Source organism: Paroedura picta, chromosome 9, assembly GCF_049243985.1.
Source record: "Paroedura picta isolate Pp20150507F chromosome 9, Ppicta_v3.0, whole genome shotgun sequence".
NCBI lineage: Eukaryota > Metazoa > Chordata > Lepidosauria > Squamata > Gekkonidae > Paroedura > Paroedura picta.
The window spans coordinates 9,902,552-9,928,214 of record NC_135377.1 but is presented as its reverse complement, the minus strand read 5'-3'; the positions used below and the strand labels follow the sequence as shown (position 1 = coordinate 9,928,214).

General features: G+C 47.2%; 1 protein-coding gene and 1 long non-coding RNA gene across 5 annotated transcripts; one reads left to right on the top strand and one right to left on the bottom strand.

Moving 5' to 3' along the window:
• Positions 1–12,678: 12,678 nt before the first annotated feature.
• LOC143844185 (uncharacterized) lies at positions 12,679–15,435 on the bottom strand. The gene is made up of 2 exons (XR_013233840.1): positions 15,313–15,435; positions 12,679–13,942 (listed from the first exon to the last, which is right to left on the bottom strand). It is a non-coding gene; the product is annotated as an uncharacterized LOC143844185 (long non-coding RNA).
• Positions 15,436–16,969: 1,534 nt separating this feature from the next.
• LOC143844419 (kelch-like protein 24) lies at positions 16,970–24,372 on the top strand. Of its 4 annotated transcripts, XM_077351508.1 has the most exons (6): positions 16,970–17,079; positions 17,784–17,915; positions 18,187–18,201; positions 19,069–19,147; positions 20,326–20,550; positions 22,634–24,372. In XM_077351508.1, the coding sequence occupies exons 2-6, from the start codon at positions 17,825–17,827 to the stop codon at positions 24,135–24,137; spliced, it is 1,914 nt and encodes a 637-aa protein (XP_077207623.1). In that variant the 5' UTR covers positions 16,970–17,079; positions 17,784–17,824; the 3' UTR covers positions 24,138–24,372. The 4 variants fall into 4 exon arrangements, with proteins under 4 accessions (XP_077207623.1, XP_077207626.1, XP_077207625.1 ...); XM_077351511.1 differs by lacking the exon at positions 18,187–18,201 and having other exon boundaries at positions 16,970–17,031; positions 17,784–17,903; XM_077351510.1 differs by lacking the exon at positions 18,187–18,201 and having other exon boundaries at positions 17,784–17,903.
• Positions 24,373–25,663: the final 1,291 nt, after the last annotated feature.

The window sequence follows — 25,663 nt, the reverse complement described above, 5'->3', positions numbered from 1 at the left end:
ATAATATAATATATACAGTCCTTTAATAATGTATAAAACAGTAGACGGTAGATTATGAGATAGTCATAATCTACAATGGGGTACACAGTTTACAATGAGGTACACAGAAATTCGTTATTTGGCCGAGATGGAGTTCAGATATGAATGATTTACCCTTAGTATTGTGGATAATACCTTGGTCACTTCTTAGATGATCTCCGGATTCCTTTAATCTAAAATTCTGTATATTATTTGGCTCTCCTCCATACTAGCCAATTTCAGTATTTTTCCTGTATTTGACATTCATAAAAACACAACCTTTCAGCAAAAGGAGTATCCAACAGATGGCCTCTGGATACATTGGAGGGGAGGATATTTGAATTAATAAGTGATGTTTTATGATTTGGAAGACCAGAATCAAAATAAGTTGTAATTAGTTCTTTTCTTTCTTTTTTATCATACTGTTCTTTCTACTGCTGCCTTTTCTTCGTCAGCTGCATTGAAATTATTAATAAAAATGTATATACCAAAAGTTGGTGAGCTTTTGTGTGCATGCACAGCTCTTCAGACAAAATGGAAATCACCAGACCACATATATAAGGAGAGAGTAAATTCACATTAAATTAGAAGACACCATCATGAGGCAATCCAGCTCCTTGAACTCAGGCCTCTGACATGTTCCAGGAGAAGGTTGTTAGATCTTCTCTAACACAGAGGCACTGACATTTTTCAGCTCTTTATTAAGAATCAGCTCATGGTACAAAACTGTCCTGAAAATCCCTGTACAAAATCCCCAATATATACAAGTTGAAACAAAAGGAACATCGCATGGTTGTGGGTGATTGGTTAACAGAGTAGTTTAAACCAATTGGATCCCTAGTGGATCCTGCCATGAGCCATTCAATCAATGCGGTGAACACATTTGATTCCACTGGCTCCTAAGGGGAGGCCAACCAGTCATGAGCCAATCAGCAGCTCAGGATTACGATCCTGCCTTGGACCTCGAGCTCGAACCTCAGCAGATCCACATACACAACAAAGCATGTCTTTGTTCCACGCAGTAGTAATAGGAAGCCACCTACATGGCAGTAGCCATTTTTGAAGCCATTATCAGCTGCTCTGCATTCACCTCTGTCCCAGGAAAAGCCACTTATTCTAAGGAGAAATGGATCACTATTTCTAATTTACTTGCAGTGGTTAATTACATGCAATTATTATGCTGAGTAATAAATTACTACTTCTAATTATGCTGCCGGTACAGTCGGACCAGCTAGGAATGCAATTTGCGCTGCTGTTTACCCCTGAAGTATGCTCAAGTAATTGCACTTCCAAAATTATATGGAACAATTGCTGTTAAATACAAGTAGGTGGGCTTAAAATGCCCAAATGCAAACATTCTGTTCCTTGGGGGGGGGGGGTGTGTCTCGAGGTACCCTAACCGAAAATGCATGCTTTCATTTAATGCAGTGTTTTTCCAACTTTCACCATCCAGAAATCTCTTATATCTGCCTTGGCTCCAGTGTCATTGCTGGAAAAGCAAGCTGCTCCAGTTGCAAAAGAAAACCAACATGGTGTAATGGTTAAAGAGCCGCAGACTCTAACCTGGAGGACTTGGTTTGATTCCCCACCCCTCCTCCACATGCAGCCGTCTGGTTGATCTTGGGCTAATCCCAGTTCTACTAGAGCTGTTCTCTAAGAGCAGTTCTGTTAGAGCTCTCTTAACTCCACCTATCTCCCAGGAGAGGAAGGGAAAGGTTTTGTAAGCCGCTTTGGGACTCCTTGGAGTAGTGAAAAGCAGGGCATAAAAAAAAAATCCAAAGTTGTTTCCCAAACATGCATCAACATGTGAATGTGGTTGCAGGGGAGAAGGGCCTATGTAGGAGGAATTTGCTGGAGTGTATGCTTGTTTCATCTTCCTTGAATTTGCAGATTCTCCTCTGCAAGTGCATCTGGCTACACTGGATTAGTTCAAATATCCTGGGCCAGATGGTGTGCACCCAAGAGTGCTTAAAGAACGTTCTGGTGAGCTTGTGGAACCCTTGTCCACCATCTTTAGGACCTCTTGGAGGACTGGAGATGTACCACAAAACTGGAGGAGAGTGAATGTTATCCCAATCTTCAAAAAAGAGAGTAAAGATGACCCAGGAAACTATAGGCCAGTGAGTCTGTCAGTTGCAGGGAAGTTAAGGGAATATATTTTAAGGGGAGCAATCTGCAAACATCTGAAGGGCAATTTGTTGATTTGGGGAAGTCAGCATGGATTTATCTCCAACAGGTCTTGCCAGACCAAGTAGGTTTCCTTCTATGACCGAGTGACAGGGCTATTAGATTGTGAAAACTCAGTGGATGTTGATGTCGATGATAATGATGATGTTATCCGTTCAGTCACGTCCGACCCTCGGTGTTTCTATAGGAAAATATTTGCCATGCGCCCCTGGTCTCTGACTGCTTATTTTAGTTGGTTCATGGTCATCCCTGTGTTGGATTTGATCGTGTTGAGCCAGCGGATCCTTTGGTGATCATGTTTCCTTTTGCCGCTGACCATGCCGAGCATTAATGATTTTTCTAGCGAGTTTGATTGCCTGATGTGTCCAAAGTAAGTGAGCTTCAACAGTAATATCTTCCCTTCTAATGACAGAGTTGGTTTGCTCCTCTCTAAAACTGTCTTGTTGGTAACTTTGGCTGTCCATGGTAGAATCATAGAATCATAGAGTTGGAACGGGCCATACAGGCCATCTAGTCCAACGCCCTGCTCAACGCAGGATCAGCCCTAAGCATCCTAAAGCATCCAAGAAAAGTGTGTGTCCAACCTTTGCTTGAAGACTGCCAGTGAGGGGGGGCTCACCACCTCTTTAGGCAGCCTATTCCACTGCTGAACTACTCTGACTGTGAAAATTTGTTTCCTGATAGTACTCGCAGCATTTGTCTCCAACTTACCTGGATTTCAGAAAGGCTTTTGATTCTATAATTCTCCGATCCTATTATGGCTTCAACAGGCACAAGAATGGGTATACAAGGTGGCTGAATCCCCCTCTTCCCATCCTCTGACTATTCTGTGCAAGTATCTGTCCCTCTTCCTGTTAGCTGTAGTGAGAAAAACAAGGGGTTGAGAACCATCTTATTTTTCGTAATGCTCTCGTCGGTACCTAGGCATATGCCGAGCCCAGATTTCCTCTCTCTCAGTGTCTCCTGACACAATAATCTAACAGCAAATGACAACAGTGCATCATTCTTGGTATTGTGGAAGCCTCTGATAGGGGGCATGCATATAAACCCACCTCCGTGTACAAGGGTGTCAGCCAGACCCTTCATGCCAATGCCTTAATCTCCAGCTGCTGTACAGCAGAGATATACGGCTATCGGCCCCAAACGGGCGAGCTTCACACGCGTAATCCAAGTCCTTACGGGCAAGTCAGATCCCTGCTTATCGCGCTGGGATATTCGCCGCTTTGCCTAAGGCATTGGACGCAAAATACCGCTGCACAGATAACCGCCGGGTATCCTGTAGGATTGCTGGCAGGATACAACAGGAGATCCAAACGCTGTGACTAAGCGAAGAGAGGCCGTCTGGATTTGGTGGTCTGCCACCGAAAGGTTTTGTAATCAGAAACCGGGGTGATTCTGACTCCCCAGAGGATGTTGGGCTGCCGTGGAGAATCGTCACATTTAGAATCCTAGAATGATAGAGTTGGAAGGGGCCATGCAGGCCATCTAGTCCAACCCCCTGCTCAACGCAGGATCAGCCCTAAGCATCCTAAAGCATCCAAGAAAAGTGTGCATCCAACCTTTGCTTGAAGACTGCCAGTGAGGGGGAGCTCACCACCTCCTTAGGCAGCCTATTCCACTGCTGAACTACTCTGACTGTGAAATTTTTTTTCCTATCTAGCCTATATCGTTGTACTTGAAGTTTAAACCCATTACTACGTGTCCTTGTGAAAGGAATCCTGTGCTGCAGCGTGAAAAGGGGGATAGCATTTCAAGACTTGGGCGTTCAGTCTCACTCACATTCTAGGAGTCGTAGCAGACAATTGTGCAAAACTATGATGCACGGGATGGTATGAGTTTTCCCGCACACTTATCTGGCCAGCGAGGGGACTTACTGGCAGTGGGGCAAGGCTTAGGGCTGCGATGCAGTGGCACTGCCAGCAGGATAGCAAGGTCTCCCTTGGATGCTGGTGTGTGATGAGGATTGTAGGGTCACCAGATGCAGGTTGGGAAATTCAAGGAGATTTGGGGATGGAGCCTCAGGAGGAGAGAGACCTCAGTGGGGTACAATGCCACAGAGTCCACCCTCCGAAGAGTCCATTTTCTCAAGAGGAACTGACCTCTGAAGTCTAAGATCAGGTCCTCAGATCCCACCCTGAGTCACCTGAAGGAATGGCAGTCCCCAGGTGAGACCTGAGGATCCCCTTGGCTTTATAGTTCATCTTCCCTGGTTTTAAAACTCACCTCCAGGTGACTGAGATCAACTCCCCTGGAGAAAATGGAGAGTGGATCCCATAGAAGTATACTCCATTGAGGTCCTTCCCTGCTCCAAATCCCACCATTCCTGGTTCCACCCCCAAAGTCTTCAGGTATTTCCCAACCCAGAACCGGCAACCCTAGTCACCAGTGACATGGCAAGATTACTTCCAGAGCACACAGGAAGTGACATCAGCACTTCAGTGGGAATACAGGACACTCTGGTAGTTGGGAGCATCCAACACTGCTGGCTGATGTCACTTCCTGGAAGTGAGGTTGCAGCATTGTTGGTGGCATTGCAGCATCACAGGGCCAGCCTAGGCCTTTCCACACTGCCGGTAAGTTCCTTCTTGCCCATTGATGGGAAGAACCTTCAACCCTAATTTTGGCCCATGAACATTTCTGCTCTAAAAATGTCATTCGTCTTTAAGGTGCTGTAGGGATTTTTGACACGATAGATACTCCGGATTCTGGAGGAAGGACAGAAATTCTTCTCCCCTGTGGATCTTTGCAGGATCGTATCCAGAGGAGGGCAACAAAAATGGTGAGGGATTTGGAGACCACAATGTACTAGGAAAGGTTAAGGGAGCGTGGTCTGCTTGGCCTGGAGAGAAGACAACTAAGAGATGATATGACAGCCATCTTCAAGTACTTGAGGGGCTGTCATTTAGAGGATGGACCCAGAAGGTCAGACCAGAACCAATGGGATGAGATTAATTCAAAAGAATTTTCAGCTAAAGACCCGGAAGAATTTCCTGACAATTAGAGCAGTTCCTCAGTGGAACAGGCTTCCTCAAGTGGTGGTGGGTTCTCCTCCTTTGGAAGTTTTTAAGCAGAAGCTAGATAGCCATCTAACAGTGAGAGGGTGGGCAGAAAGGACTGTGTCTGTGCTTGGCTCTTGTGGCCCTTTCTTTCATGACCAGGAAAATGCTGATTGCCACTTTGGGGTCGGGGGACAAATTTCCTCCAGGCCAGACTGGCAAGGGATTCTGTTTCTTTTTTTTTGGGGGGGGGCAGGGTCATCTGGGCATGGAATTGGGGTCACTGTGGGTGGGAAGGTAGTTGTGAATTTTATGCATTCTGCAGGTGGGTGGACTAGATGACCCTGGAGGGATCATCCTTCTCTATGATTCTATGACGCCCTGATGTTATATATAACAGTAAAATGCCCAAACCGAATGGTCTTCAAAAGTAAACAAGTATACACTTGATTCTCAGCCTCAGCAACTGTTACTGGACCGCATCCACCAATTATCCAAACCTTTAGCTTATTAATTCTTTAATAAAAACATTAAAAACTTACAGCCCCCAAGGGAAATCCATTCTAGGCATACTGAATTTACAAAACCGAAACTCTATGGGGTTGTTTTTGAGTCACTGCAGGCTGTTGCCCAGAAGCAATTACATTCTTTGGCATTGTTGAGAGCCTTTGCTGTTTGTTCAGCTGCAGACCGGAAAGATGGCAAATTCTAAAAGATAATATTAGAGGTCCTTTGTGTGGCATTTCTGATAGATGATGCTATGCTTCGCGGGACAGCATGTGGCCCATAACTGCCCACTGCCCAGGAACCAAAAATGCACTAGGAGTGTTGAGTGATGAACTTGTCTTTTGAAACCTGGGCTGATTCTGCACTTACTTTGTTTTTTTCCATTGTGGATCCTGCTGAATTCAGATCGATTTGGGTCTTCCTCTATTCCCCCCCCCCATTGAAACAGAAAGTGTTCTGCTTGATTGGGGAAGCTCAGAGAAAGGAGGGCAGCCAAATGCAGCCAGAGTCTCTTTTTCTTGAATGGGGGGGGGGGGAGGGAGAGGATTGGAGACATCAGAGGAGAGGGAAATAAGAGGCAAATCTCTGCTGAGAGAAGTTAGGGCTTCTGGAGCACAGTCGCTTTAAGACAAGCCTTGCAACCAAGAACCAAGGAAGTCTTTGAACTGACACCCTGGCCAATCAGGGAAGACTGCTTTGCTATGAGGCACGGAGAAGGGATAAATGAATCTGCACACTTCCTGATGCTCAGCAGTGGAATAGGCTGCCTAAGGAGGTGGTGAGCTCCCCCTCACTGGCAGTCTTCAAGCAAAGGTTGGATACACACTTTTCTTGGATGCTTTAGGATGCTTTGGGCTGATCCTGTGTTGAGCAGGGGGTTGGACTAGATGGCCTGTATGGCCCCTTCCAACTCTATGATTCTATGATTCTATGCTGATTTTTCAAGTATCGAAGGTCATATCCACTTCTGGATATCGTGGGGGAAAGGTAAGGTCACTCCAGATCAATCATGCATGTTGCAGAGGGAAAATTTAAATTCCCAAAATCAAAATAGAAATCAAATTCAGTGTAGATGGGAGGGATTTATTCGGACTGGGAATGGGTAAAAAGCCCAGTGCAGACTACAGAGGTCATTTGCCATTGCTTGTTTCCATGTCGCAACCCTGGGATTCACTGGAGGTCTCCCACCCAGATACTAGCCAGGGCTAAGCCCTGCTTAGCTTCTGAGATCTCAATATCCACCTTGCCTGGGCTGTCCAAACCAGGACAGTGTTACTTCAGTCTAAACCCCTGAAGTCTATGAACTTCTACTGCAGCGGGTCTGCCCAGATGTGCTTGATGACAGTAGAACCTGAAGATGCTGACTGTTAGACAAACTTGGTCCCTTGAGAAACCTGTGACCGATGAAAACAGAAGCAATGGAGAGGAAGCCAAGCAAAAGGATAAACCAAGCAAAAGGAAATAAAGTGGATTTAATGGGGTATGAGTTGCATAAACTATAGAGCACACAGGGAGTCTTGCTTCCAAATGGCGATAAACGGAAGAGGAGGCTTTGAGCTCTAATCCAATCTGCTATGGCTGTAACTGAAAATGTTCCGTCATAATTCCATTGACCGCGAGTACAACTTGAGTTGAGATAATCTTAATTTTCTGCCGCTGTTGCTCAGAAATGCGCTCAGATATCATACCCAATGCTTAAAATGGAGTGACATGTTCCGTAGCTGCAAGGGATTGCCCCAAACGTGATGAATGTTACCAAAATGAATACTTTTTGAAAGCTGCTGATTGTGGGCATCAAATCCAGAACCCATTAAGCAACTGCAATGGGGATTTCATATCCAAGGCTTTAAACTTAGAGCACCGGGGAGAGAGTGTGTCTCTAAAGATGCTTTTAGATTCAAATTCAACCAACAGATCAGTCTTGCAATGTTTGCATGGTTTGAGGTTGTCACTGTGTCAAGAAAGATACCAGCAGGACACACTGCATCATATCTAAACACTCGGATTGTTAAGTCTGATGTGCTTTGGGCTTTGGGTAATGGTTTTGATCCCCTAAAAACATAATAAGCAAAAGCTGGCTAATGCCTTTTTATGAACACTGGCAAGATCGATATAGAACAGCATGCTAGCTTTCAAATTTTCAGAAGTTCTTCAATAAAGTACTTTAAGCAGCAGACCGGATGCAAAAGAAAAGGAAGAGGGAGAAAAAGAAAAATGTTTCAGACAGCGATCTTGGGGACATACCTATTCTTGGTTTGAGGTTTGTAGAGTTCGTAGGAACCTGGGCTAGGTTTGTCCACGGCCAGGTGGAACCTGCAGAGGTCAATTAATCCGGAGATTTGGAAGACTAGACTCCATGGCATTATTAGGGTTGCCAGATTCCCCCAGTGGAGATGGGAGTTCCCAGCTGCCAGGCCCTGCCCTTTCCACTGATAAGTTGGCCAGCAGGGGGACATACCAGGAGAAAGAGGAAAGCCCAGGTCACAGGAACTGATGTCATCATGCCATGGACTTCTGGTAAGTGGGCAAAAACTCTATGGTAGAAGTTGGTCTTACCATAGAGTTTCCCCTCAAATACCAGAACATTGCCTGGATGTTGTTGGCATGATATCAGTTCTGTGTGAGACTGGCAATGGAACCAGTAACTTCCTCCCATCCCTCGCTGGTTTCAAAGAGAACTCCACAGAGATCGCAGCCCTCCACAAACCCTGCCCTTCCCAGGCTGCACCCCTGCCAAAACGCCAGGAATTTCCCACTTCAGAATCGACAGCCATATCAGAGAGTTGGTGTCAGGTTATAGCTTTGGGCTTCTGAGATCAAGAAGGACAAAACATGGTAGCTACCATTCAATAATGTGAAAACTGATGGGTTATGAAATGCCTCTATAGCACTTGAATGGATACAATTCCCCAAAAAGGTAAAAGCAGAGGAAAAACAGGATTGTCCTTACTAAAGACTGATTTTACTAAAGTCCTTACTAAAGACTGATTTTAGTTGATGCATTTGGTCATTTGCTTTAGGATGGTTAGGGCTGATCCTGCGTTGAGCAGGGGGTTGGACTAGATGGCCTGTATGGCCCCTTCCAACTCTATGATTCTATGATTCTATTAGATCCAACCAGTTTTTCCCTTAGTGCAGAAGGGAGTGGGGGCGGGGGGGGGATCTCCTTTGATCATGAAAAAGGCTATGCAGGGGATCATGGGACCTGCCTGCAAAACCACCCCTAAAAGCCATGGGAGACATCAGTTGGAGAAAGCAGTGGGATTAGCTGATATTAAGCGCACGAGTTGGCTCGATCTAACCCAAGAGAAGCCAAACTTAATAATATTACCTACTTATTTATGCTTGCAGGGGGCAAGCCACCCCACTATCTCAGTCACTTTCCAGGTTGTTTTCTTCCAGGTTGAAGGATCCCTCCCCCGACTGCATCAGCGAAAGAAATGTCCCACCCAAGACTTCATAATTAACCTCTAATGTAAATGAATGCTGAAGTTCACCAGTTAGCCTCTTCAACATCACAATATGTATTTCTTCAGGAGCCTGCAAAAAAACTGGAATCATACTGAAGATCCCCTAAATCAGAAATATATGTTCAGAGGATAACCATGATGGTTTGCAGTTGAACAGCTTTGAGCCCAACAGCACCTTAGAGACCAACGAGAATTTCGCGGCAAAATCTGTAGTGTGCATGATTCAAATTGATGTGAAGAATATCCTGCAGGGGGAGATGTTTATTTAGCATAGTTAGATTAGGAATTTACTGAAATTTTTCAAATAGTCTCTTCCTAGGTCCTGATTGACTCAGTTGGACACTTCCTACTCCTTCGACCACATTTTCTTCCTGCTTGCCTCCAGAACAGACAGAATGAAGATAGCAAAACAGTGAGACAGTTAGGTCTCTCTCTGGACAAAGTTTGTTTCTCTTCTTAATTAAACTATATTCTTTAGCGTGGCTTGGTGCTGCAGTCTCTTACATATTTGAACTCTGCCAACATAAGGGACCTTTGATTCTTGAAGGCTTATACCCTAACACTCTTGTTGGTTTCTAAGGGACTCCTGGACTCAAATCTAACTATTCAGAATCAAGAAGCTTTAATCCCCAAGTGGCATACAGGAGAGCCCAGGAGCCTGAAAACAAAACCAGGTTTGGTGCTCATCTGTTCCACATAATATATTTCTGGTAAAGCTTAGGAAGGGGAGCTGGACTCATGGCTTAAGTGCCACTCAGTGCTTAACAGCCACTCTGGCTGGCTGTCCCGCCCCTGAATGCCACCTCCTCCAATTGGCTTGCCTGTCTGTCCAGCAGCTAGCCAGTCGCCTTCCGTCCCCCACTCTTGACCACCCCCTCCTCCTTCCACCCTCCAAGGCTCGGAGGCTGCAGATCCCTGCTGTGTGAGAGCTGCCCCTGCCGGTGAGTTTCCTGCCCTGGGGCCTCCAGCCTGCAGCCTTTCCAGGTCCAGGGGGGAGGGAGAGGCCATCCACAGAGTTCTTCCACACCCCCCCCCCCCATTCTAGCACCTGTTGTATTCCAGAATGCAAAGGGCTTGGCCCCTAGTCAGAATAAACTCCACATCATCTGAATCATCTCTCCGAGTTGACAATATGGAGTCTGAGGAACCAGCGTTCCAATTCAGCAGGAGGTGGCTTCATATCGTGAAAAGCACTTCATTTTGTCCTATGTTGTTATAGGCTACTACCTTGTTTATTCCAGGGTCTTTTTTTTTAACGCCACTTTTCTCCCCCAGGGGTCCCAAAAGTGATTTACAAAAAAGGCCAGAAATACCGCTTAAATAAACAGACAATTTAAATAGAAGCACGATGCAAATGAAACAACAGAAACGGAAAGTAAATGAGCTAACAACCTTAGCTGGAACTGCATCCCGCTGGGCAGGCTCATTCAAGGCCACACTTTGTGCGTCAAGGGCTAAGAGCCAGAGGCTAAGACCCCTTCGGCAAGATGAATAGGGGGGTACACGAAGGCAGCGGTATGGGAGAAAAACCAGCTCTGCATACAGAAGCAGCTATGATATTACCACCGTTGTACAAATTGATGTGAAAGCAGTATCTGCGGTAATGTGCCTGTAAAATGTGCATGTGGAAATTTATCCTGCTCGTAATGTATACGATGTCATCTGGACTTTCATTTGGATAGGCGGAATACATTCTGAACATCTAGAACTAGGAGAGAGTGTGGCACCTTAGCAATTTGTTCTTTTGTCAATACACACAGGATCCTTCTTTCTTCGCAAGGGATCAGGCTAGACATTGGGTTAGATTCAGCCAGCTTTTGGGCTCAATCTTGGCCACTTCCAGTCTGTGTGACATCAGTACGTCGGAGGACACTGTGCCCAATGGCCACTCCCCCCCACTTGAAGGCTCCTCTGGCCGAGAGGCACCTACTTTTGGCCTAGGTCAAGGGCAACATTTAATGACCCCACCAAGCAGCAGAGCCTCAGGATCAGCTGCTTGGTGGGGTCTTTCTCCCCTGCACTCCTTCCTGAGATTGTGGAGAGAGAGCCCTTGGTGGGGTCTCTGGTTGAGGCTCAAGGTCGCTTAGGCAAATAGGGGAAGAGCCTGAGGGTCTTTGGGGCAGGTGAGCGAGCCTCAGAAGTGGCATGATCATCCAGGATATGGTTGGGAAGCATAGCTGTGTACATGCTCACCTGGGGCCCCTCCCTGCCACCCCCTTGAGGCCAATCATTGGCGATTCAGGAAACCCAGGGCCATGAAGAAACCCCAGGGCTGGCTCAAGATACTTTTGTTGTTCCAAGTAAGCAGCTTGGTTCCTTCTGTACCACCAATGGATGAGAGTGAGTTGATGTCCTACAGGGAGTCCACCTTGTGATGTCCCAAGATGCCACTTGGGTGGCTTGGCCAAAGAGTTGGTACATGAGGAAAATACACAGTCCTGAAGGCTTCCAAAATTCATCACTGTGCCTCAACGTATCCAGCAGTTCACGAAGAAGATGGAGGAAGCTATTGCCAGGGTTCTGAGATGTTTTCTGCAGGGCTCCAACAAGACAGCCCAAATAGCTGCTAGTGACGCTGCGACGTTCCTTGCACAAAAAGCTCTCAAGTTTTTGCATGCTGAGAGTGGAATTTAATAAGGAATGAATGGGTTTCTATTTTTAATAAGGCTCACAATCATTAAAAACACAACAAAAAAACGACTCAGATGATTTGTCCTATGCTTGCCATGCTAGATACGATTTAATTAGCATAAAGCATTTTGAGCGTTTTAGAGGAAAATGGATAAAGAATCAAGCCCTGTGGGGTGTCTCCTGCTCATACCTCAATATTGCTTCTTGCTCAGTGCAGTGTTTGTGGAGAGATTAGGACTGGAGGTTGTATTTAATCGGGTGGAGTATGTGTCATGTAGCCAGGAGATCTGAGGATTGTCTGGAGGCCAGGCAAGAGATGGTCAGAGGTGGTTTGCCATCACTTTCCTCCGTGCCATGACCCTTAGTGTTCCTTGGAGGAACAACCACTCAGATCCTTGGAGGTCTCCCATCCAAATGCTAGGCAGGGTCAGCCCTGCTTAGCTTCTATGATCTGATGGGATTGTTCTTATTGTTTGTAGGGCTGATTGAAGAGCCTCTTGTGGCACAGAGTGATAAGGCAGCAGTCTGAAAGCTCTGCCCATGAAGCTGGGAGTTCAATCCCAGCAGCCGGCTCAAGGCTGACTCAGCCTTCCATCCTTCCGAGGTCGGTAAAATGAGTACCCAGTTTGCTGGGGGGTAAACGGTAATGACTGGGGAAGGCACTGGCAAACCACCCCGTATTGAGTCTGCCATGAAAACGCTGGAGGGCGTCACCCCAAGGGTCAGACATGACCGGTGCTTGCACAGGGGATACCTTTACCTTTACCTTAGGGCTGATTGTGGGATTTTATGGCTGTAACCCACCACAAGCCAGCACTGCTGGGAGTGGTGGGTAAGAAATCCAATCAATCAATCAAAAGCCATAAAAGAAAATCAATTACAATTTATTAAAAGACAAATATAAAATCGGATGTTAGGTTAATCCTAACAATACAGGCATTTCTGCTTTAGAGTAAGGCATGTAGAAAACAATTTCTTAACTTGACTGATAATAACATAAAACCTATAAATAAGTTTGTATCTATCAGTAAAAAAGTGACTACAATCCACTATTGTTCTGATAGAGTGTGGGATGACCTGATACAACCTACTATAGATAGTGTTTTATTGTCCCAAGTAAGCAGCTTGGTTCCTCTTACTCCACCGATGGACAAGAGTGAGTTGATGTCCTACAGGGAGTCTACGCTGTCCACATTCTGTCCACAGTGTGACGCCCCAAGATGCCACTTGGGTGGCTTGGCCAAAGAGTGGGGGAAATTTTCAGTGTGACCCGAGGCATGTGGAACAAGATGCTGATCTAAGGGAATTTCATTATATGTGCTCTGTAAATAGGCGGAGGACAAGAACGACTAAAAGAATCTTTGCCAGGTAAGAATACCCCACAGGAGAATCAGATTCAATACACTTTGTACCCCTTCATGCATCCCTTCCTATATTCCTGTTAAGAAGTCAGATCTCTGGCTTCTTCCCTTTTGGGTCTCGTCCTTTGTCATGCCCAACTCAATCAACGGCTGTCTCGTCGTTAGTGGTGGCCACATCTGACCCTGTGAAACAGCAGGGCTTGGGCTAGGCTGCGCCTCTAATTGGTTATCTGCTTTTGGCAAGGCAGGTTTCTTCCAAGTCACTGCTGAGGTGCGCATGAAGAAGCTCAGCTCCTTGTGCTCTCTAACTAATGAACTGTTTAAAAAAGCGGCGGAGCAAGTTTTTCGCTCTTAGAATGTGGAAAAACATATCAATCATCGGCTGGTCTGAAATCTGCTCTTGTCCTTTTGTTGTTTCTTAAAGAGCTCCAGTGCGTCCTTTAATATCTCCACGGTGTTAATTTCCCCACTCATCTTCAGAGGATGCGAATGAGTCGGCTGGTGAGGCAGGATTTAGAGTTCCCTTCGGCAAAATTTAACCTTTTCCTTCATTGCGTTAGCAGCTATACTCATTCAATGGGATTCTTTATAAAATCCAACTCGAGAAACTCAGTCGAGCAGAGATATGCCTCAGACAGTCAGAGAGAATGAAGCAAGTTGGGTTTGCCCAAAAAGCTGATTGTCCAAGATCATTTAGTGAGTCACATTCCTCTTGCTCATCTTCCTTCTTCATTTCTTACCAGTACATCATCTCCATGACTACCCTTAGAATCTGTTGAGTGAACCAAAACATGGCAGAACTACACAAACCGCCCGCATTGCAAAATTTTTAGCAAAGGTTTTTAGTATTAACTCCCTGTTTTTAACAAAATTGAGTAACTCTGCCTGACTCTTATAATTGTACCATTTTGTATCTCCTTACCTGTATTGTTTTTTACGCCAATAAAGGCTTTTTGTATCTTTGTATCTCTACACAGGGCCAATAGGTGATGAATGGACCAAAAAGGCTGACCTAAATATATACAAGAGTGAACCCACTGATTAGAGTTGTAAGGTCTAATGGTCCAGGAATTCTAAAACAGTGTGGTAGGCATTGCCACAAAATGGCTGCCACAGTAGAAGAAGGCAGCCACAAAATGGCTGCTGAGGCTAAACTTCAGCCCTACAGTGAAGATCCTTGCACTGTGCTGGCAGCTGCTGCCATTAAAAAAAAAATCTGTGCACTCAATCAATCTCCAATGGCCAATCAGAAGTCTTGCTGGGCAAAAGCCCCACCTGCACCTCCCACTTTCTCAAAACTCCTGGTGGGTTACAGGAAAGATATTGGTATATGTTATGGCTCTAATAAGCACGACTTTGAGGACTCCTGATCTATAGATTTGATCAAGTGGGCCTTATAGCTGGGGAAGAGGCTACCATTATCTTCAGGATAGAACTTTTATGTATGCCTTTAAGGGAATACATCAGAGGCCACAGAGGGACTTAGAATCCTAGAATCACTAGAGGCAAAGCCCATTCCACCAAGCATTACAACAGGTGCTAGTATATATACCTGAGCTGTAACCTTCCCACGTTCTGGTCCTCCCCACTGCTCCCCACTCAATCTTGAGATCCAGTGTGGTGAATTGGTTAAAGAGTAAAGGTATCCGCTGTGCAAGCACCAAGTCATGTCTGACCCTTGGGGTGACACCCTCTAGCGTTTTCATGGCAGACTCAATATGGGGTGGTTTGCCATTCCCTTCCCCAGTCATTACTGTTTTACCCCCCAGCAGCAAGCTGGGTACTCATTTTACTGACCTCGGAAGGATGGAAGGCTGAGTCAACCTTGAGCCGGCTGCTGGGATCGAACTCCCAACCTCATGGGCAGAGCTTCAGACTGCATGTCTGCTGCCTTACCACTCTGTGCCACAAGAGGCACATGATTAAAGAATAGCAGACTCTAAACTGAAGAGCTGGGTTTGATTCCTGACACATCCATATGCAGCCAGCTGGGTTGCCTCCCCTATCCCACCCATCCCTATCTCTCAAAAGGCAGGTCAGGAAGAGAAGGCTGAGTATGTGTGTGTGTGGGCTCCCTCCTTCCCACCCCACATTTCCCAAGGCTGGGCCAGGATGGGAAGAGGCTGAGGATGGGCAACTTACCAGCAGGGGGGCCTTTCAGAAAAGCCAGCACCACTTCCCTCTGATAAGCAGAAGACCATAGATAAGCCCCACAATTGGCCCTCATTGGCAGAGTGTGCACTCCCAATTGGCAGTACACCCACAGGGAGGGCAAATCAGGTAGGAAGTGAATAGTCTGCAAGCAATTTGAGCTATTTGGTCCTCATTGGAAGAGTGCAATTTGAATTGATCTGCTCTCATTGGCAGAGAGCTTTCTTCCTATTGGAGGCACACCTGCATGCAATTTGAATTGATTTGCCCTCATTGGCAGAGAGCTTTCTCCCTATTGGGAGGCACACCTCTAGGGAGACCAATCAGATAGGGAATTAATTGTCTGCATGCAATTTGAACTGATTGTTTCTCATTGGCAGAGAGCTCTTTCCCTATTGGCAGCACACCCCAAGGAGGGCCAATCAGGTAGGGAATGAGTTGTCTGTAGGCAATTTGAACTGATTTGTCCTCATTGGCAGAGACGGGAGGGGAGGCCTCTGCTGTGCTGCAGTCATCCAGGAAGATGCTGAGGCTCTCTCAACATCTAGTAACTTTAGTCAGGATAAATGAATGAAGTGTCCTTCATAGCACTTCTTTGGGCCGACTAGACTGTTGGCAGAGTCTGAATATGCAAAGGAGCAAAGCACCAGGTTGCTTATAGAGGAATAAAATAGTTTTATTGTGAAGAGAAACAATGTTATGAATGATAGGAGAGAGAGTCCTAGCAATATAACTTGGCTGTTCTGTTGTTCACTCTGAGGAGGCAAGCAGGGAGGAACTGTGCTTGAAGGAGCAGGGAGTTTCCAGTTCAGCCCATCAGGACATTGGAAGTGATTATAAAAAAACAACAACAACAGGAAGTTCCTGATCTAACTATGCTAATTACACATCTCCTCTAGTGCCCCCTATAGGATATTCTTCATGTTCTATTCAATCATGCACACTACAGATCTTGCACATTTTTACATATGGAAAACCTAGACTGGAACTACTCCAGAGTATCCTGGAATGAATTTAAAACATGAAGTGGACTCCTCAACATGAATTTAAAACATGAAATGGACTCCTCAACATTACACCTGCATGTGGTGTCAGGGGCTCATGGGAATTGTAGCCCATGGACATCTTGAGAGCCACAGTTTGGCCACCCCTGACTTGTTTGTTAAAGTAAGGCACTTTGAGGTAGTGAAAAAGTGGGGTATAAAATCCAACTCTCTTCTTCTTCTTCTTCTTCTTCTTCTTCTTCTTCTTCTTCTTCTTCTTCTTCTTCTTCTTCTTCTTCTTCTTCTTCTTCTTCTTCTTCTTCTTCTTCTTCTTCTTCTTCTTCTTCTTCTTCTTCTTCTTCTTCTTCTTCTTCTTCTTCTCCTTCTCCTTCTCCTTCTCCTTCTCCTTCTCCTTCTCCTTCTCCTTCTCCTTCTCCTTCTCCTTCTTCTTCTTCTTCTCCTTCTTCTCCTTCTTCTCCTCCTCCTCCTCCTCCTCCTCCTCCTCCTCCTCCTCCTCCTCCTCCTCCTCCTCCTTCTCCTTCTCCTTCTCCTTCTTCTTCACCCTCCTTGGGACATTCACCCAACTGGAGAAAAAGCCAGAGCTTTTGTGAAACTGCTCATCCCCTGCTCAGGTAAGGTGCCCGGCCCCTTAAGTGCCAGCCCTTGACAGTTAGAGCAGTTAGAACAAAGCCATCCTGTTGTGATGTCCCTCTGAGCTCCCTGCTATGTAAGACTAGCAAAGACTGAGGACCGCACACATGAACAAAAGACAGAGGTGGGGAGTTTGAGAAAGATGAGGAGCAAAGCTGTGGGGGTGTTGTGTCTGAGGACAGGGAAATTTGAGGAGGAAACTGAAGAGATGAGGGGGAAGCCCTAGAGGAAAATTGGAGGTTCTGGTGTCAGATATTAATAGAGCAGAGGGGCAAGCAGTCGGGAGAGGGGGTTGTATTTTGGTGGAAACTGTAACCTTAGTAATGGCATGATTGTGCAGAATATGGTGGGGAAGCAGAGCTGTGGACATGCCTGGGGTACCTTCCCTTCCAGCCCCCTCTAGGCCCATCACTGGCCATTTTGGAAGGGGGGCAGGTTAACACAACCATAAACCTGATAAATGTTTAACAAGTTTAGGAAACCTTTCCAGGGCTGCCAAAAAACCCCAGGGTTTCATAAAACCCTCCTTGAGAAACCCTGCTTTAGGGTGATCGAGCTTTGAGCAGGGGGTTAGATGGCCTGAATGGCCCCTTCCAACTCTGTAATTCTATGATTCTATTGATCCCCAATAACTGATGTTCAGAAATCTGTGGGGGGTGTTGGAGTGTTTCTCTAGCTGATGAAGAAATGCCAAATTTCAGAAATCAGGATTCAGAATGCTGTTTTTGAACGGGTTTATAACCTGGATTTTTCTGTAATTTCATTGCATATTTTGAACTAGGATGGATGGTTTTCAAGCCCCAGCTCCCCTGTTCTGTTCCCATGTAGGTGAACATGATGAACCCGAGCCTGTTTTGGTACCAAAGAGCATGGATTCCCAGAGGGATAGCGATGAAGAAGACAGCACAGAAAAATCACTTCGGTCTCATGAAGCCTATTTATGTCAGGGTGAGTCTCAAGGTAACCAAACTAAGGATCTTGGGGGTCAGATTCAGGTGGGTTCTGTCTTAGTCTGAAGCAGCAGGTGGCTTTAAGACCAGCAAAGTTTTATTCCAGGTATAGTAAACTTTTGTGTGCATACACACTTCTTCAGATATGTTGGAAGTAAAGTTGCCATTCCATACATAATGAAGAAGAGAGAAAAGCCGGGCGGTGGGTTGCCCCCTCCTTTTTACTACTCAAAGGAGTCTCAAAGTGGCTAACAATCACTTTTCCCTTCTTCTCCCCACAGCAGACATCTTGCGAGGTAGGTGAGGCTTGAGAGAGCTCAGTGAGACTGTGACTAGCAAAAGGTCACTCAGTTCTCCAGATTCTCCGGTTTAGAGGCCGATGCTCTTTAACCACTATACCAAGCTAACAGAATCAAGGACCAAACAGGAATAACAAACGTAGTTTATATGGTTTCCATATGTTTGGGTTTAATTCGGGGGTGGGGGACCTAAGAAATAAATATATCAAAATGGGAGATTGATGGACAGATGTACCCTTCTTAGTTGCGGGATGCTGAGTAATTAACTGGGACCCTGTCCAGTCTGTCTTATTGGTACTATCCCAGAAGCCTCTCTGTCATAGAAGGAAGAGAGAAGGTGTGATAATCCAGTCGTGCTCTTCGTAGTGGTGGTGCCTTCTAGAAGGAGATTTTTCTCAGACATCTTGCAACAGGAAAGGCACCTCTGTCACTGGAAGGCGCATTTGCTAGTAGAGCAGACCCATGGGATCCAGCTAGGGTTGCCAACCTCCAGGTGTTGCCTGGAGATCAGTTCCCCAGCAATGGTCTTCAAGTAGTGGCTGGATGAATACTTGTCAGGATGATCTAGGGATGCCAACGTCCAGGTGGGAACTGGGAATCCCCTGGAATTATAGGTCATCTCCAGACTAAAGAGATCAGTTCCCCTGGAGAAAATGGCTACTTTGGAGGGTGGGCTTCACAGCATTATTCTCCACCGAGGTCTCCAAATCCTACCCAGTTCTAACTCTGTCCCAAAGTCTCCTGGTATTTCTGAACCCTGAACTCGCAACCTTAGGGTGATCCTGAATTGCAGGGGGTTGGATGAGATGGCCTTTGTGGCCCCTCTTAGATCCAACCTCATTTGGGTTGTGTGCTTTCTTGCAGGCTTGAGACAGCTCTACCAGGCTCAGCAACTCTGCGATGTCACCTTGGAGGCTGAAGGGAAGAGCTTTCCTTGTCATCAGTGAGTTTATACATAGCCTGTTTTAGTGAATTAATCCCCTAGATTTGCTCTATAAACATGTGTGTGTGTTTGTGGGGGGCTGGATCGTAGTATTAAGTTCGACACCCCCAGTCTATGCACATTGGTATGGTTGCAGACAAGTTCAATTTTCTCTACTTGGTAGATCGCCTGCAGGTATTTGTCGTTTGGAGTGGATTTGTTATTCCAGATCTCTGGGTCCTACCTGGAGAATGGCAACTCTAAAACACAAGGGACCTGGAGATCTCCTGGAATGACAATTTTGCTCCAAGCTACAAATACCTGCAGGCGACCTCCCAGGTGGAGAAAAGGCTGCTTTGGGAGACTGGGATCTACGGCATGATGGCCCTCCCATCCTCAGGTCCCACCCCCAAATCTCCTGACATTTCCCAGTGTGAAACCCAACTGCTTTCCTGATCATTCGGCATTTGCATTAATGTGCCTACACACTGGTTCAAGAATATGTTCAAATTAATATGGTCAGGGCCAGAGCCCGGCACCGTGATCATAGAAGAACATAAGATCATGGAGGAACATCAGAAGAGCCCTGCCAGGTCAGTCCAGTCCAGCATCCCCCCTCACACAGTGGCCAACCAGTTCCTCTGGAAGTCCAACAACAAAGTATAGATGCCGAGGCCTTCTCCTGATGTATCTCCTGCAGGTTCCCTTTAGTCACAATGGCTGGTTGCCACTGATAGGCCTAATCTTCCATGAGAGCCAGCTTGGTGTAGTAGTTAAGAGCAGTGGCTTCTAATCCGGAGAACTGGGTTCCATTCCTCACTCCTCCTTCACATGCAGCCAGCTGGGTGACCTTGAGCCAGTCACAGTTCTCACAGAGCTCTCTCGGCCTCACCTACCTCACAGGGTGTCTGTTGTGGGAGCATAAGGGAAGGCGATTATAAGCTGCTTTTGACCCTCCTTCAGGTAGCAAAAAGCAGGGTACAAAAATCCAGCTCTTCTCTTCTTCATGAATATCCCAATCCCCCTTTGAAGCTGTCTATGTCTCTGGCCATCAATATGGCAGACAGAACAAGAGAGTGGAGAAACCTGCGTGCCATCCCAATTTCCTTGGAGGGAAGACGAGAACACAACTGCAGTCGATAACATTCTTCTTTTCCCTGTCAGACCTTTGATTTGAGGATTTTTCTTGCCCAATACAGGATGCTGTTAGCTTCCGTCAGCCCTTTCTTCAGGGATATCTTCATAAATTCCAACGGGCTGCAAAACAAAGAGTTCCAGCTCAAAGATGTGACTTCCTCCACTCTCCAAAGTCTCCTGAATTACCTCTACACGGAAGAGCTCTCCCTCACGCTGGAGACAGCCCAGGATCTGTTCACTGCAGCCGGCAAACTCCAGATCCTCCCACTGAAAGAAATAGCTGGAAGGTAATGCTGGGGGCTCTCCTTAAGTCCGTGTGTTTCTTGCAAGTCTTGATTCTGCTCTCGGCTTCCCTAACGTAAGAACTGGAATGTTTCTGAACATTCTGAGGCTTCCAAATCCATGGTCTTTACAGAGAATGGTGGAGTGGGGGGGGGGTTCCCCACAGATTCTGCCCTTGAAATCCCCCCAATAAACCTATTCACCCACCCACCACCCCCTTCCTGACACTTCCAGCTTTGGGTCCCAAGTGGGAAGCAGTCTTTTAAAACATGACACAAGTGGGTGGGTGGGAAGAATTGTGAGAGATAACAGGTGTGTGTATGGGGGGGGGAGTGGTTAAGCATTAGACCCAGCTTTCTCAACAAGGCCCTGGAAATGTTTCCCAAATGGGTGGGAGTTAATTGATCTTTAATATATTTTAAAAATTTGTTAAGCATTTATCGGGTGATATTACTGTATATGGTCACGTCCTGCCTCCTCTCCCAAAATGGCCCGTGGTGGGCATGGGGGTGGGTGGGAAGGGGAGGGGAGGGGCACAACTGTGCTTCCCAATCATATTCTGCACAATCGTGCCATTTCTGGTGTTTCTCGAAGCCTGAAGAATATTTCAAGGGTTTCTCAATTGTTGAGAGAGGCTGCACTAGACCATCAGAAAAGATCCCAGTCATCTGGTTATGAGGAATGGGAAACCATTTGTTTTCTGTTGCTAGTCCCCCCCCCCATAAAACCAAGAATTTCCCCCCACAAGAATATTGCATAGGTTTCCATATAAACCAAGGGCTCCCAACATGATGCTCAGGAGCACCATACCACCTCCTGACCCTTTTCTTGCTGCCTGCTAAGTGATTTTTAGAAAATGGGTGGGACAAATTAGGGCTTTTGTCCCACAAGGCTTCTGATTGGCCACTGGAGACCTGATGTCCTGTACAGATTAAAATAATGCTTCAGTGGCACCTCCCACTGCAGTGTGGGTTTTATTCCCTCTAACTCTCGGGTATTGTTAACATTACCCTTCTATGCCCCTGCATTTGGGCTTCAGCTATTTTATGCTTGCACCCACCACCCTGTGTCAGAATTCTAAAGGCACCCAGCATGTTCCGGGAGGGTGGGGACCCCAGAAAACACTGTCACGGAACGATCTTTGATTCTCCGCTCACGTATCTAATGTATTTTTTTTTCAAGACTGGTTCATTAACGCTAATAGTTTCTCCTGGTGGGCTCATTAAGATGGCACAATAAAACATGCATAATGACAGTGTCATAAAATCCCTAGAATGTATTTTAAAAAATGGAAGCGCTTGAAAAACAAAAGGGGGGTGATAAAATCAGAAGCCTAAACAAATGACCTTCTTTTTTAAAGCAAGCGGGGAAGGGCTTAGCTGCCATCTCGAGTGGCCTACAGGGGTGTTTTGTATTGGTGGTGCCACCACTGTAAAGGCCTTGCCCTGGAAAGTAGATGATGCAGGGGCGGTCTTAGCCAAAGGGGAAGATTTTCCAGCTGCCCACCGCTCCATCCACTGGAAGAAGGGGGCAGAACACTCCTGCTGCCACTTCTACCTGCCCCATTTGGGACTTGTAGGGGCAGTGATTGCTCTTCCCAGCTTGCCTAGGGCAAGGTTACTCCTTGCTTGGTTCTATTCAACAGGTGGCAGTGATCCTGGGGTCCTTTACCACCTTGGTGTAATGGTTAAGATCAGCGTCTTCTAATCTGGCAAGCTGTGTTAGATTCCCTGCTCCTCACGGAGCCAGCTGGGGTGCCCTTGGGCTCATCACAGCCTTGATGGTGCTGTTCTCACAGAGCATTCTTGTCAGAACTCCCTTAGCCCCACCCACCTCAAAGGGTATCTATTGTGGGGAGAGGAAGGGAAGGCAATTGTAAACCACTTTGAGACTCCTTCTGGCAGAGAAAAGTGGGGTATAAAAACCAACTTCTTCTTCTTTTGCCCAACCATCAAGAATGACTAAGACTACCCTTGACATGATCTTACATCTCAGGGAGACGTAACTCCTGTCTTCACCTGGGTTCCCGAGTGGGAGGCCCCACTGCCCTACAGCTCGTGCCATGTGTCTTCTCTCTTGTCCCGTCAGGTTTCTGGAGAAAAACATTGCTTTGAAGAACTGCCTCAGTCTTTACCGCCTGGCTCACGAACACAGTCACCAAGCTCTGCTGCAGGCTGCCTCGGCCTACATCAGCCAGCACTTTGGGGCCCTCAGTAAGAAAGAGGACTTCCTGAGCTTGGAATACAACCCACTGGTCAACCTTCTCCACTCCGACAAGCTGGAGGTGGCCTCCGAGTTGACCATCTACCAAGCCATCCGCTTCTGGGCAGAGTCTGCAACATCGACACGCCTCCCTCTGTTTAAGGAGCTGCTGGGCCATGTCCGTTTCCCCCTCATGACTCCCGGGGAGGTCCTGGAAGTCCAAGCTGACGTCTCGGAGTACTACCGGCACTTGCGCCTGAGGTGGAAGGAGCTGGACGGGGCGGGAAGACTCCTGGAGAGCGGCGGGCTCCGGAAGGGCATGTGGGACAACTGCTTTGTCTGCGTGGAACTCCATGAAAACTGGACCCAGGATAGCGAGAGCCCATATTCTTACCTTCACTGTTTTGAGCCTCTCACAGAGAAGTGGAAGATCATGCCGCCGCTGAGATATCTGAGCTATTCCGGATGCGCATCCCTGGATTTCAGGCTTTACCTGTCCGGAGGCCAGACCGGGGACTGCACCTTTGTCGACAGCCTGTATGAGTATAATTCGTTGACCGGCCAGTGGACTCAGCTGCTTTCAATGTCCACGCCCCGTGCGGTGCACCCCTTTCTCTCTTGTAACCAGAAGCTCTACGCCCTGGGAGGCTGCGGTGATGCCGGCCCGTTGACTTCGGCCGAGGCCTACAGCGTGAACCAGAACTCTTGGGCGCCCATCGCCAGCCTGCCCCTCGCTTTGATGTACCCGGCTTCTGCCGTTCTCAATAATAAGCTTTACCTCGTCGGGGGGAAAGCCTCCAGGAACTACCGGGGTCTCCTTATCTATGACACGACGACCGATTGGTGGAACGAGGTGCTCATGGAGTTTGCCTGCTACGGAGCAGCTGCCGTCTCCGTCGGTACCGGGATGTACGTTATCGGTGGGTACACAGAGGAAAGGGGCAGGTTTCTGGCATACAATGCGGTGGCCACAGAGGAGATCCCTTTCAGCACCAAAGGGAGCTTCTATCTCCATGACGACGGCCAAGTCGACTGGGAAGTCACCATCCCGGAGCTGCCGGCAGCCTTGGCGTTCGCCTGCGCAGTGGAGCAGGACGGGAAGATTTACCTGTTAGCCGGCAAAGACGACAACCGTTCATACAACACCTGTTACACCTGGGTTCCGCAGGACACCAGCTGGACTCAGCGCCCAGAGGCGATCCCCACGACCAACGAGGGGAGGATATTCAGCTGCGCCATCTTGAAGGTGCCCAAACAGCCGATCCAGCTCCTGCTGCTGGAGACGTCACCAGCCTTGGTGGTCGTCGGGGTGGACGAGGCCCGGAAAGGTCAGTCGAGTTCTTCCATCCGAGAGGGCTGCAGCCTGAACTGCTGCTGGGGCGGACGATAGTCCGTCTGATTCCCGATGCTGTTAGCAGTGAAACATCATCACAAAGATCCTGAAATGGGACTGCCCTTTGCCTGCAGGTTTCTCTCTATTTCCCGGCCATTGCACACGAAATAATGAGCTGTTTGGGATGACTGTGGTCAGTAAGCATCACCCCATGTTGTCGGACTCACCGCTAGCTACAAAACTATTACGTCTGTCCTAGACTCTTATTAAAAGCCCCAGGTTCTACTCTTAATGACCGGCTAATTTCTCCATTGTCTTAGCTCAGCTAGAAGTTTGTTCTTTCTTTATCACACTTCTACTGTGTCCAATAAAGAGCCTCTTGTGGCGCAGAGTGGTAAGGCAGCAGACGTGCAGTCTGAAAGCTCTGCCCATGAGGCTGGGAGTTCGATCCCAGCAGCCGGTTCAAGGTTGACTCAGCCCTCCATCCTTCCAAGGTCGGTAAAATGAGTACCCAGCTTGCTGCTGGGGGGTAAATGGTAATGATTGGGGAAGGGAATGGAAAACCACCCAGTATTGAGTCTGCCATGAAAATGCTGGTGGGTGTCACCCCAAGGGTTAGACATGACTCGGTGCTTGCACAGGGGACGCCTTTACCTTTTTACTGTGTCCAATGGTTGGCCAATGGTGCGCCTGCGGGCGGGTGGGAAGGGGAGGGGCCCCAGGTGGGCGTGTCCACAGCTCTGCTTCCCAACCATATTCTGCATCATTGAACCATTTCTGGGGATTTCTCAAAGCCTGAAGAATGTTTCAGGGGTTTCTCCATGTTAAAAAAAAAGTTGAGAAAGGCTGGACTAGGGTTTAGGACAGGGGTAGTCAACCTGTGGTCCTCCAGATGTCCATGGATTGCAATTCCCATGAGCCCCTGCCAGTATTTGCCAGCATTTGCTGGCAAGGACTCATGGGAATTGTAGTCCATGGACATCTGGGGGGCCGCAGTTTGACTACCCCTGGTTTAGGATTTGCAAGGCAGAGAAGGGAGGGAGAGAGAGAGGGAAAAAAAGAGAGAGGAAGGTAGGCTAAGCATAAGGGAGGACATATTCTCACAGTTTCTTAAGGCAGGTGGTAAAAATAGTGTATACATAATGTTTATCATCCGGGACATTATTCTTTGGGATACCTTTTTTTGTGGCTCCCAAGACCACCCCAGCACTGTCTTTAAGAACATAAGAACAGGTAGTTGCGAATTTCCTGCATTCTGCAGGGGGTTGGATTAGATGACCCTGGAGGTCCCTTTAGTCACCAAGGCCAGTATCCCCTGATAGACCTGCACTCCATGAATCAATCAAATTCCCTATTCCTGTGGCCATTACCACGTCTTCTGCCAGTTGTGAATTCCACACTTCAAGAAGAAGAAGAAGAGTTGGTTCTTATATGCTGCTTTTCCCTACCCGAAGGAGGCTCAAAGCGGTTTACAGTCGCCTTCCCATTCCTCTCCCCACAACAGACACCCTGTGGGGTGGGTGAGGCTGAGAGAGCCCTGATATCACTGCCCGGTCAGAACAGTTTTATCAGTGCCGTGGCGA

Excerpts from the sequence above, each read along its gene's own strand:
- LOC143844419 (XM_077351508.1), top strand. The coding sequence starts at position 17,825 with ATGGATTCCCAGAGGGATAGCGATGAAGAAGACAGCACAGAAAAATCA. Across the intron at positions 19,148-20,325 it reads AAGAGCTTTCCTTGTCATCA|GATGCTGTTAGCTTCCGTCA; the intron begins GTGAGTTTATAC and ends TGCCCAATACAG. Across the intron at positions 20,551-22,633 it reads CTGAAAGAAATAGCTGGAAG|GTTTCTGGAGAAAAACATTG; the intron begins GTAATGCTGGGG and ends TTGTCCCGTCAG.